This window comes from Alexandromys fortis, unplaced genomic scaffold (genome assembly GCF_014885135.2).
Source record: "Alexandromys fortis isolate MF-2015 unplaced genomic scaffold, M_Fortis_MF-2015_v1.1 scaffold_0, whole genome shotgun sequence".
Lineage (NCBI taxonomy): Eukaryota > Metazoa > Chordata > Mammalia > Rodentia > Cricetidae > Alexandromys > Alexandromys fortis.
In genome coordinates this window covers 10,065,106-10,077,523 of record NW_026067949.1, presented here as the reverse complement: position 1 = coordinate 10,077,523, position 12,418 = coordinate 10,065,106, and the positions used below count along the sequence as shown (strand labels likewise).

The window sequence follows — 12,418 nt, the reverse complement described above, 5'->3', positions numbered from 1 at the left end:
GGCTGCTGAGTTGCATTTTTGTTCTGTCTCTGGCTATCTTGTCAGTGGTAGTAGGGCCTATGTGTACACCCTACAACCCTTAGTTGTTACAGCGTACCACCTATCGCCTGTACAAGACTACCCTAAAACTGGGAAAGATGAGCCTCGACAGTGGTGAAGGCTGGTGTGACTGAGCAGGTGTAGCAGACCTCATGGAAGGCAACATGGTAGCCTTGTCCAGTTGGCAGCTATCAGTGGGCACTGCAGAATGGAAACTCCTCCTGCTAGGCTGGCTGTTGTCTGGATGTTGTGATGTGCTTGAAACTTCTGAAGTAGTACTCATGGTCTGCTTTAAGTGCCATGCCACATGTTTGCTTATATGTTTGCTAACAACTTTCATTTTCTTTCCTCCAGTACCTAGAATAGTTTATAGAACGATGAAGCCAGATCTTGGTATTAAGGTTCAAACCCAGGTAGGTTGTGTGCCAGAATCTGCCTTCTGTCGTGGTGTTACCTGCTCAGTAACTGTTGGGGTCAAGGCTGGGACTGTAAGTAAGCAGGACCCTAAACAACATATTTGTTAGTGCACTGTCAGGAAACAGTGTCACATTGTTCTCCTCAGCTGGTCATGTGATCCACTTTGGTGATGGGGTAGCTCCCAGCACCATACCCATGGTACAGAGTGAGTAAATTCTTATATTCAGAGACACCATATTGGTTCATATTGTTGCCATAGAATTTCTGGACCTTAACTTTGGTCCACACGGCAATCTTGTGATTAGAGTAATAATTCTGTTAAGAAAAAGATGTTTGAAATTTCCTTTTTTTTTTCCCCGCCCATTGTTCTCTTTCACTTCTGTCCTGTCCAAAATCCTGTTGAAAATGATAGCAGAAACTCAAACAGGGCTGAAAAATGGGAGAGGTGCTCCCTTGGCCCTGGAGCGCTGGGGACTCTGGAGTCAGTACCAGTACGGCAGATGGATGAGATTGATGGAAAGGGGACTTGCCACCCAAGAGAGCACGTGCCGACTCACTAGAAAAATGACTTTTCTCAACAGCATCCTGGAAGAGTCCCAAGCACTGCAGCTATAGGGAGTGGCAGCAGAAATGGGTGATGTGAGTGCCCAGCCAGGAACTAATGACCTTGAAACAGATGCTCTGTTCAGCTGAACCGCTGAGCCTGGAGGAGGAGATGGTGATCTGAGTTTGCCTCAGCTACAGGACCATTTTGCTTGGCCTCTGACTGTCTGGTGATTTGCCAAGGCTGAACAGAACGAGAGACTGCAGCAGGAAGTCGTTGAGCCCCACAGCTTTTGTGTCTCCGCCCTCAAAATTACTAGACTTCTCAAACTTGGCTTACGGGGAGTTTTGCTGTCTCCGTCTACCCTCATTTTCATATATGCTAATGAAACCCTTCTGCTGCCCCTCAGTATTGATCAGTCCAGCGAACAACCAGAAAGGGTTGTGAGAGCCAGCCACGATAATCTAAGTCTGGGCACAAAGGAAGTTCTTTACTTCCTCCAACCATTATCACCTGGGACTCTGGCCATCGATAAATTTAAATGGAGTCTCAATAGTTTTCCCTGACCTGGCAGACCCAGATTACTGGACTCCCACCCAAGAACAGACCATTCAAAGGAAATTCCTGGCATTTCAAGCACTGTAAATAGAAACACCTGCCAGCACTTCACCAGGACACCCCTGGACAAATGTCAGCCAATCAGGGGTCCTGAACCTCAGAGACCCACTACCTTTACTACTATAAAAACCCAATTCTAATTGAGCTCGGGCTCTCCGGATATTCCAATATGTTGGACTTGGCGGAGAGACCGAGTTTGCAAACTTGATTAAAATAAAGGCTCTTTGATTTTACATATGGGACTCGGTCTCCTTTGTTGGCTTTCGTGGGGACCCACAGATTTGGGCGTAACAGGGTCATTAGACATTTGAGAAAAAAAATCAACACTGTGAGCCAGCAACGAAGCAGTCTTTTGGAAGCATTGGGGAAATGTTAACACGGGAGAATTCTAGTTTGTATTTCAGATCCAAAAGAATAGCAGCTCCACAGGGCAAGACTAGTTCGTGGGAAAGGTTGAGAAGGGAGTTCTGAGTAGTTAGTCGTGGGATTGAGACGTGAAGGAGCCCGTTCAGGGGTCAGTAGATGGGCTGAAGGGCGGAAGAGAAGCAGTCAGGATGTGGAAAATTAGTGGTCTGGAAAATTGAGCAAAGGATTTATTTGCAAATTCAAAGCAGAAGGATTAAGATGGAAGTTGTGAAGCCAGAGTAAGAACTGGAGGGCGGGGCTAAGGAGTGAGTATCAGCTAAGGCTGAGACAGAATCACAGATGCCTTGGGGGCTGGAGAGATTATTTATTTCTCTCAAGAGCTGGCTTCTCTAAATAGGGCGGTTTCTCTCTCCACACCACAATGGTACCACGTCTTTAGTATCTCTGCCAACCCCCATCCCTCTCATCCAGGGTCCCAAGTCACAACCAATCCAGGGTTTGCATAGATCGTTTTAACACACGCCTTCCCAGCTGTGGTTTAGAAATAGCTTAGCACAGGTTCAGGAGCACAGGGTTTGGGTAGAAGGCGCTTAAAAGTTTTAATCCAATATTACCTGGCTTTTCTCTTACGTTTTACCATTTTTTATCAGTGCTTTCTTGTTCTTTTGTTTTAAATGAATGCCTGTTACTTTAATTATTGTGGCAAACACTGCTTGTGTCATTAATTCTGAAGATTCCAAAATTGCATTTTAGTTTGCTTTTTGAGTGTGAGTGTCTGTGTGTCCCAGTGGTGTATACTTGGGATCCATGATGCGCTTGTGGAAGTCAGAAGAAAAACCTGTTTATTCCACTGTACATGTAACAGGGATTTCAATAATGAGTTTTGTTTGTTTGTTTGTTTCTTCGAGATAGGGTTGTTTTTTTTTTTTTTTTCTGTGTAACAGCCTTAATTTTCCTGGAACTTATTTTGTAGACCAGGCTGGCCCTAAACTCACAGAGATTCACTTGCCTCTGCCTTCGGAGTGGTGAATTAAAGGCGTGCACCACCATGCCCAGCTAAAAACGAGTTTGTAAGAGTATCTTCAGTCGTGAAAATATGAAATACAATTTGGATGGCTCTGAAGTGTTTTTAAAAGTTTGTTTAGTTTATCAGCCTTCCTGCTCCTCATTCCCCCCACACCCTCAAGCGAATCTTGTTTCTAGAAACATCAGTATTTCTTTGATAGCACGATTAGATGACAGCTTACGAGAGCTGTGGCTTCGTAGTTTTTTTGTGGCATAGGAATGGATTCACCCAGCCGGTCTGACTTGCAAAATTCTAAGAGTGGTGTCGTTCGTTCTCACTCACACCGACTGTCCTGTCTTCTGTTGTACAACTTCTGACTTCAGTGCTGCTTCGTAACGGGGCCTTGATGTATAAACATAAAACCATAGTTAAAGATCTAGACTTAAAATTCAACCCCAGATTGTCCGTGGGCCCACGACAGCACTTCCTGATGAACTCATGGCGTCTTCCTTCCCTAGCAGCTGGAGCTGTCTCTCTCCTAATGTTAGGAGGGCACCAGCGTGGGCAGGCATCGTAGGATACTGGAGTAGCAGAAGAAGACAGCCACACATTATCGGCTAGATTTTCAGAAAATTCCCCAGAGCTTCCCAGAGGAAGGAGAGAGGGGTCTAGATTTATACTTCTCTGTACCACTAGAGGCCAGTAAATTACCTACTCTGTGTCTTGTGGTCCTCAGGGAAGGATCCGTGAACAGAGAAACTTAAACCTAGCCATATTTTCATTTCATTTATTATGGAACAGCTGTTGTGAGCACCTTGCCATGGGAGCCTTCTGGGAACCACAGGCCAGGATGGAGGTTGAAGTACAAGATGATTTACTGGGGAAAATGACTGAAAAAGAAAAATGAAGGAAAACAGGAGGTGGTGAGGGTCCAAGTTGAGCTTATCTGAAAGCAGAGGCAAGAAGGATGCAGGGTAGGAGACACCTTTGCCTCCCCTACTGCCCAGCACAAGTTGTCAATGTGGTGACTGCCCAGGGGACATTGTGTGCTGGGCAGATGGCTGGAATTCCATGCTATGGTTCTCAGCCCACGGACTGGGCACTGCTTACAGAATGAGCACCTTCAGAAAACTGAAAAGGAGAAAGATTCTCTCCAGGCCTGCAGCTGGGCCCTTTCTGCCAACAGCTACCCTGCTGGATGATTTAGTGAGAGGGGACACACGCAGCACCGAAGTGGCCGCAGATGACACGTTCTGTACTGTTGATGGCGTTAGCATCTGATCTCAGCTGGTGGGTAGGATCGTCAGTGTGAGCGAACCACCTACAGTAGCCTAACTAGTCACACAGATTTTTATTGTTTTGGAGGCTTTGGTATGATCTTTGTCCTGAGGTTTTCAGGAAGGATGAGGAAATCCACTTGTGGTTATCTTTCTGTCTGTGAGATTTACCAGTAATGGTCAAACAAGAAAAAATACACGCGCCGTATAGATCTTACCGTGGCTGCAGTTTACGAGTTGTATGTTCAGTGAGCGGAGTAATGGCAAACCAAAACATATGGTAACCTGGAACACCTTTCTGCGGAAGTGAATGGATGAATTCATCTCATCGAGTGGACCCATTGGTGAACAAAGGGCTCAGTTGGGTATAATGGGCTCTGGACTAGATAGAGTGTTGAACAATGTTGGGCTTACAGTTTCCTCAGCAGAAAAACAAACTAGCAAGCAAACAACCCTCAGCAGAAAACAAATAAGCAAACAAACCAAAACCAAAACAGCAACAACAACAACAACAAAAACCCCCAAAGCTCTGCCATTCATTTCTAAGGAGTTTCATTCCTGACTTTAGCTGAGGGCAGTTGGCCATAAAGGTTTTGGGTGTATGCCAAAAGAGGCGAATGACTCACCAGGCTCTAAGTCTGCTTTCCTTTCTTTACAGTATGGGAAAGGTTGTAGGAAGGGCATACGTTATTCTACACTATAAACTTGATGAGTATCAATTTGTACTATATGTTGTATTACAAGAGTAAATTAGACTTGTCGATGCGTGGAGGCTTACTGTGTGAATATATGCCTTACCCCTCCCCACTGCCTCCAAACGCTTTAGCATTAGGTGACCTTGCACGTGTGTTCCTCTTGGCTGTTCTGCCCGAGCGCTTGGGTTGCAGGCTTGTCCCACCCCGTCTAGTTTATGTGGTGTCAGGTCTTGAACCTAGGACTTTGTGAGTGATAGGCAAGCATTCTGTCAAGTAACCTACATCCCGAACTCCTGTGCCTTGATCCCTGTGACTCTCGAGGGAGTTTTTTTCTCCTTGAATCTGCAATACTTGATTGTCAATACTCATTTGGTAGGCAGGTAAAAAAGAGCCCATTATTGGTAATATTACATAACATAGTAATATTTAGCCATTAGCTTTTACAATAATTTTGCCACATTCATATAGTTATGTGACATGTAGCATGTCATATATTTTACCTAAGTGCATGCATCTGTGTAGGATGGGTTTTCTAGGAAGCAATCAAAGTGGTTTCATTGGTACGTTTCCCTGCCACAGTGGTTTGGTTGATGCATTGTAAAAATGCAAGTGATTGTTTCCTCCATAATAGGTTATATTTTCCCATGGTAATAAGTGCTGTAGAGTATCTTGATTAAGTCTATATTTTCTTCTGATTCAGGATGCACATTCGCCAATAAAGTCATGATCTTTTGTGGTTTTCTTCTCTCATTTTTTGTTTTTTTGTTTTAAGGAGACGTGGGTTCTTTTAAGGAGACATTTGTCCTTGACTTCCTGGCCTCATGTGATCAATCATTTTTTTCCTCAACCACCTCATAAATGAGGCTTCAGGTCTGTTATATGTTATGTGTTTGCTCTCATTTTTACATGTACCGAGTTGTCTGTTCAGTCTTTGCTCGTTTTTCTGTTATGGATTTTCTGATTTGCACTGTGATTTCATCTTCCTGTGGACCTGTCTGCATTTTCTAGTCTAAAGACACCGCTCACTGGATTTGGGCCTGCTGTTATCCTGAATGGTTTTATTTCTAGGTCCTTAATTACATCTGCATAAATATATCCTCACTTTGGTCCTAAGAGGTCCCTTTCCAGATAACAGGTAAACCCGTCTGCCATCCCATTCTATCTGTCCTAGCTTCATTTCTGGTGCTGGGATGAAACACTCTGACAAAAAGCAATTTAGAGGAAGAAGGGTCTTGCTGCAATGTATACTTCCGGGTTAGAGTTCTATTATCACAGCGAAGTCAAGGTAGGAAGTTCAAGTAGCTAGAGAAGAACAGAGAAAAGTGCGTGCATGCTCGCTTGTGCTCAGCTTGATTCATCCAGTCTCATCCAGGTCAGGATGCTCAGTGGGCTGGGTCTTCCCACATCGGTCAACTTAAGACAAACTGCCTACAGACATGCCCACAGACCAACCTCACTGAGACGCTCTTCTCATGGGATTCTGGGTTGGGTCAAGTGGACAATTAAAATTAAGCAAGACGACCCCCATTCAGTGCGCTTCCCTAACCCCACTGGATTGCTAACCTGGGTGTACCCGCTAGCAGCCAGCATCCCACACTGTGTTCCTGAGGTCGATAGTGCTCTGGAAGTGTTGTTTGCAAGTTCCTTTCACAGAGGAAATTATATTGTGACTACTCTTGCCTTTCAGGGAGCAGTTCCCATTGATAACAGTCAGGGTCTGATCCATTTTATGTCTAATAGTAGCAATCGTCTGAGGACATCTAATCCCTCTCATTCCTTCTGCTTTTGATTTAAAGTCTGTCTGTTTCTTCTTTTATACCTGAGTGTAGATGATATAGGGCGCTAACTTGGCCTTGTGTGCAGCGGCAGTGGCTAGGACTCTTCCATCTAGTTTCTGAACTGAAGAGGTGGACGCTGAACAACATTCTGCTCATTGTCTGTAGATTGTGTCTTGTTCACATCATTGATGTAGAACAGGAATGGGTCTATAGAAGCTCTATAACTCTGGCCAAGTTTGAAATTTCAAAGGTGTCAGCGAAAAATATTGATTATGAATGGGTTTTAGGTGCATCGTGATATATGATACTAAGCACCTGCTGGTTCCACAGCCCCCCATTCCAAAATTGAGTATAAAAGCTGTCTGCAGAGTAGATTTATTCTTTCCGATCCTGTTTTCCTGCACAAAATCCTTAAACACATCCAGTAATGTGTAGACGGAATATATTAACTCGAGGTTGTAAACTATATTTTAAGGTTACAGTTATAACTTTTTAAGTGTGATGAAATGTCTTCCTTTTTACTTTCCTCAATAAAACCTATCATTTATTGCAGTAAAGCCTTTATGACTGAGGAAATGACAGTCCCATTGCTGAAGCTATACCACATCACGGGCAGAGCCAGTCAGTGCCCACCAGTTCTGGGCAAGTTTCTTCCATATCTCGGTATCTTTCTTCACTCAGAAATGGCATCTAGAGCTGGGTGGAGTGTGTATTTTCCCCCTTATTTTTGGGTTAATGCTTACATATTCTTAGCCACGGTCAAACTTAGCAGCTTTGCCTATTAGAACATAAATCAGTATGGAAAGTAAAAGAAGCTGGAGGGATTTCGGTAATCATTTTGACTTAATATCCGCTTTTTTAGTGTTAAGGATATCGAAGGCTATTAGAGAGAGAAGTGACTGGCACAGTTTCGGTTAATGCCTGGGCTCCGAACCTGATTGTTCTCTCTACTTCTTTTGGTGCATGTTAAGGTCACAATGTCAGTCACTGTGTGAGCATTGCTTGATCCAAACAAACAAACAAATAAGTAAACGGGACTCTGAATCTCAAAGCACGCAGCATCTTTTAGCTTTTACTTCTGAGACTATACATATACTCAAAATTATCTCTGTTTACAGCAAAAAAAATATTTAAGATTCATTCGTACGTTTACCACCAGGAGGGAGAGTAAGAAACCCTGAATGTAAGAGTCTCCATGTAGATATTTCAGAATTTTTACTATTGAGTATAAATAGTTACAGAGAAGAGAATGATAGCTTTGTCACTGAGATACTAACCATGTGCCCATGCATGCCTTCTGGGTCTTTGCTGTTTTTTTGTTTGTTTGTTTGTTTGTTTGTGGCTACATCTAGATTCTTTTCTGTCTGTGGTATTAAGTTTGTTGTTTGCTCTTAATTGATGTGATCATTTCTCTGCTCTCAGGTGGCAGCTTCACTGGATGTGTAAACTGCTTTGTTGAGTTGTATTTGTCCCCTGCTCTTGGCCCCTTGGTAGCCCTGAGCATTTGTTCGTTATATGCGTCACAATGAGATCATGGTGTCAGGGTCAGGATGCACTTGGTCTTGTGCTCTATGCTATATTTGGTGACCATGGGCTGAGACTCTGGATGTCCAGTGATAAGGATTGGAGTTCTTGCTCTGAACTATCTGGTTGTTGGAGAAGCCTTTTGGCACAGGGACCTTGCGGCCATATGTATGAGTCAGGTTTTCCTTGCCTGAGTCAAGTACCTTTCTTTTTAAGAGCTTTATTGTTTTCATGGAAGAAAACACTATTGTATTTTAGTTAGACTATTTTGCACCTCGTTTTTTCCAGTCATACTATTTGGGCTTTGTCTTTGCTTCAGTGATGCCTTGGAGTCGGACAGAATGCTACCTAATGGGATACTTTGATCGCAAGGTACAAAGTGAACTGAGAAAGGTGCATATACTTCATATTCGGGAAAATGAATCCTGTATCTTACTAGCTGCTCACTGGGTGTGTCATGCTTTTTTTTTTTCCTGTTTTTTCTTTTTTTCTTTCTTTCTTTTTTTTTTTTTTTTTTTGGTTTTTCGAGACAGGGTTTCTCTGTGGCTTTGGAGCCTGTCCTGGAACTAGCTCTGTAGACCAGGCTGGTCTCGAACCCACAGAGATCCGAGACAGGTTTTCTCTGTAGCTTTGGAGCCTGTCCTGGAACTCCCTTTGTAGACCAGGCTGGCCTTGAACTCATGCCTTTTAAAATTCCCTGGTAGTGTTGTGAGCCTGTCCTTATTCTTAGGAGTTAGGAAACTCTTGCAGGAGACCAAAGTAACTAGAAATTGCTAGAGCTGTGGCCTGAGTGGGGCAAGCTTGACCTGGAGCTCTTAAGCATGTCACAGTAGCTGCTCTGTCTGCTGTATTTGTCCCAGGGCAGGGATCTCTCCCTTTCTCTTTCCCGCCCTCCTTCTCCCCCTGTCTTTCTCTTCTTCCTTTTACAAATCTGACATATCCAAAGAAGGATAGATAACAGCTGGCTATTTTTTACTTGCTTTATCAATTATATATACAGAAATAATATACAAAAATAATATACAGAGATGCATACTTACAGTCTTGCCTTTCAGAGTACCCCATTAGTCCTCACGTCTACACATAATGACTCTTCTGCCTGTTGCAAAGGTTGTTGATGAGAGGCAACACCATGTGAGATGCAGTTTTCAGCCCTCAATGACAGTTATGTGACTTCGGCCAACTTTGTTGCATGTTGAGGAATGTGGGCGGAGAAGACATTGCTTGGGTTCAAATCTGGCTGATGGAGCTGAAATGTGGCTCCACAGTTAAGAGTGCTCACGAGAGGACCTGAGTTCGGTTCCCAGCACCAGTTTCGGAGGTTTACACTGCCTGTGAACTGTAGCTCCCTCATAGCCGCCTCCTGGCCTCCGAGGGCACTTGCACATATGCAGTGCACATACACACTGACACAATTATGCATAAAAGTGAAACTAAATCTTCAAGATCTGATTGCTGATTGCTAATATCATCTGGCAGTTTACCCAGTTGTTGTTATTGTTGTGTTCCCCCCCACCCCCCAGATTGGTTTTCTCTATGTAACAGCCCTAAGCTGTCCTGGAACTAACTCTTATAGACCAGCCTGGCCTCGAACTCACAGAGATCCGCCTGGCTCTGCCTCCCGAGTGCTGGGATTAAAGGTGTGCACTGCCATACCGCTGCCAGGCAGCTTGCTGAGTTCTTGACTTGAATTTCTCATTTTCTCCTCATCTTGATTTCATCACCCTCTTGATCCAGATACTGTAGCGTTTTCAGTTTGTTTCTGGAAACTGACGTTCAGGTGCTGAACACTGTAGAAAATTCTAGACTACTAAAGGAAGGAGCATAAAATACGTACAGTCTCTTTTTATGGGGCGTTCTATCAGGGACACCGCCCATCTGTGTCTCTTTGAAAGCAGGTTTTTGTTTTTATTTCGTCTTTTAGTGAACAATCTCGTGGCATGTGAGGTTAGTCATGATGGCGCAGCCACTGGGACAGTGAGTGCCAAGGCAAAGCAGGCATTCACACACATAGATAGTACATCTGCATACTTTCAAACTACAGGTGAGATTGAGCATGTTCAGCATGGGTTTTCTAATATCTTTCTTTGTAAGACAGGTAATTTTGGGGTCTCATGTCATGTTTTCTATTACGTCTCTAGTTGTAACAGGTATTTAAGTTCCTAAGTTGACCAACTTTACCCTATATTGATTCTATCGTTATTGTCTGTTCAGTTTTCTCCCCCTGTTTTCGTTTTCACCGAAGTGTGACAAGACTGACTTAAGATGGGACAAAACCTGGAAGCTCTTTTGGGAGAGAACCTACCTTGTTCCCTACTGCCTAAGAAATTCTGGTTAACGATGTCTGAGAATTTCTTCTACTACATCTAATCAAAATGAGCTCATGGTACTGTTGGCATGTGCTTAGACATGTCATGTATTTATTTTTTTCTTGTCATTTTTAGGATTCTGAGCAACAACAAGATATCTGAGCTGAAGAATGGTTCGTTTTCTGGGTTAAGTCTCCTCGAAAGATTGTGAGTATTCTCTCATGGTCGTTTCTTATTTTATGTAATTAATGTATTTTCATTGTAAGCCTGCCGAAGGAACTCCCAACAATTAAAAAAAAAATTCCCAACATTTTATTATGCAGAAGTTCAGGAAGTGACATTTCAAGGAGAAGCAATCACATAGTCTGAGGTAATTCCAGTTCGCCTCTGTGGGCTCTCCGTTGGGTCACAGTGTCCGCACTGTGCCCGTGAAGTGGTAAAGCGATCTAGACAGCAGTGAGTCCGTACTTACTCATGTGTTGTACACGACAGCACGGGGTAATGAAGGAGCTCGTGCAGATCTCCTCCAATAAAGCTGTTTACTAGACAAGCCGAGGACCGCAGTCTGCTGACCACTTGCCAGCTGAACAGGGGTGATAGTTTCAAACGATGCCTCCTAACACGACGTGTGTCTTATAAGTAAAACAGCGTATCAAGGGGGATTGCTTAAGTAAACTGGTGTTTCCGTCAGTATCTTGGAACATGGTCATGTGTTCTTAGAAGTTTTCTCATGAAAACAGTCACTCATTTCGGTGGATTTGGGGGAATGGATATGCTGTTTGCTTGTGTTCTGAACGCTGTTCAAGGATCCTGTTTAAAACTGACCTGGTACCCATTCATTTAAAGTAAAACTTAAAGTACATAAGGGAGCCACACCGTGCATGCACAGTTCTTTCTGGGAAGTTAAAGTCTAGCCTTATTTTCTCAATTCTTTTTGCTCTTCCTGATATTCTGACCTTCTCTTCCCAGCTTTCCCTTCCCCATTCATCCAGTGCCTTCCACAGTCAAACTACCATGGCTTTTGATTGCTTAGGTTGCTAAGGTTGCTTCAGTGTATACCATCTAGAGTTCTGTGTCCTTTTGTTCATGGCTTAGTTCTTTTCATTTTACTATGTTTTTAAGTTAGGTTATGTGTATGTAATTATCAACATCCGTAGTAGGCAACATTACATATACATAAGTATATGCATACTTTATGCATACATGTACAAGCATGTGACTCTGCAGGGACACCACATACACACACACACACACACACACACACACACACACACACACACATCCATAAAATCTTTCTTGGCCCTTCAGGACTTACAGTGCTTACATTCTTCTTCTACTGTTTCTGTTGATGTATTCCTGGCATAGTCCTCACAGTCCATGAGTCTTGAGGATGCTGGCTGCATCCTCAGTTTCAGACCTGACTGTGCCAACTCGTCCTTCGTACACTTTCTGTGGTTGTTTCAGCACTGGGTGTTTGGATAAGTTTGGCTGAGTGGAGATGTGCTTGGGGTTTGAGGGAAGGAATTTCCTTACTGTCAGGAGGAACGAAGCAACCCACGCTTGCTAGGACCAGGGCGTCAGAGAGCGGGGTGAGGGGTGACTCTCAGCCGTGGGGAGACAGCGCTGAATCTACAGCAGTCGGTATTAGAATGGAGAAGGGAACATCTTCCCATCGACTCTTCTTCCTTGGAAAACAGTGTTGTTGGCAGATATCCCAGCATGCAGCACAATGCGAGGCATTTAGTATTAGCTGATACTTGGAGAAATTCATGTGGTTAAAGGAAGGGATACAGGCCCTTGCGGATTTTCGGTGGTATCTGTCGTATAGAGAAACACTCTGCTTGG

At 43.6% G+C, this 12,418-nt stretch overlaps 1 protein-coding gene across 1 annotated transcript in view; it reads left to right on the top strand.

Moving 5' to 3' along the window:
- Adgra3 (adhesion G protein-coupled receptor A3) overlaps nucleotides 1-12,418 on the top strand; it is a 100,428-nt gene that overhangs the window by 21,784 nt on the left and 66,226 nt on the right. Inside the window, exon 2 of the mRNA XM_050150146.1 lies at nucleotides 10,709-10,780. Within this exon, the coding sequence (XP_050006103.1) occupies nucleotides 10,709-10,780 (72 nt within the window). The remainder of the gene's footprint in view (nucleotides 1-10,708; nucleotides 10,781-12,418) is intronic.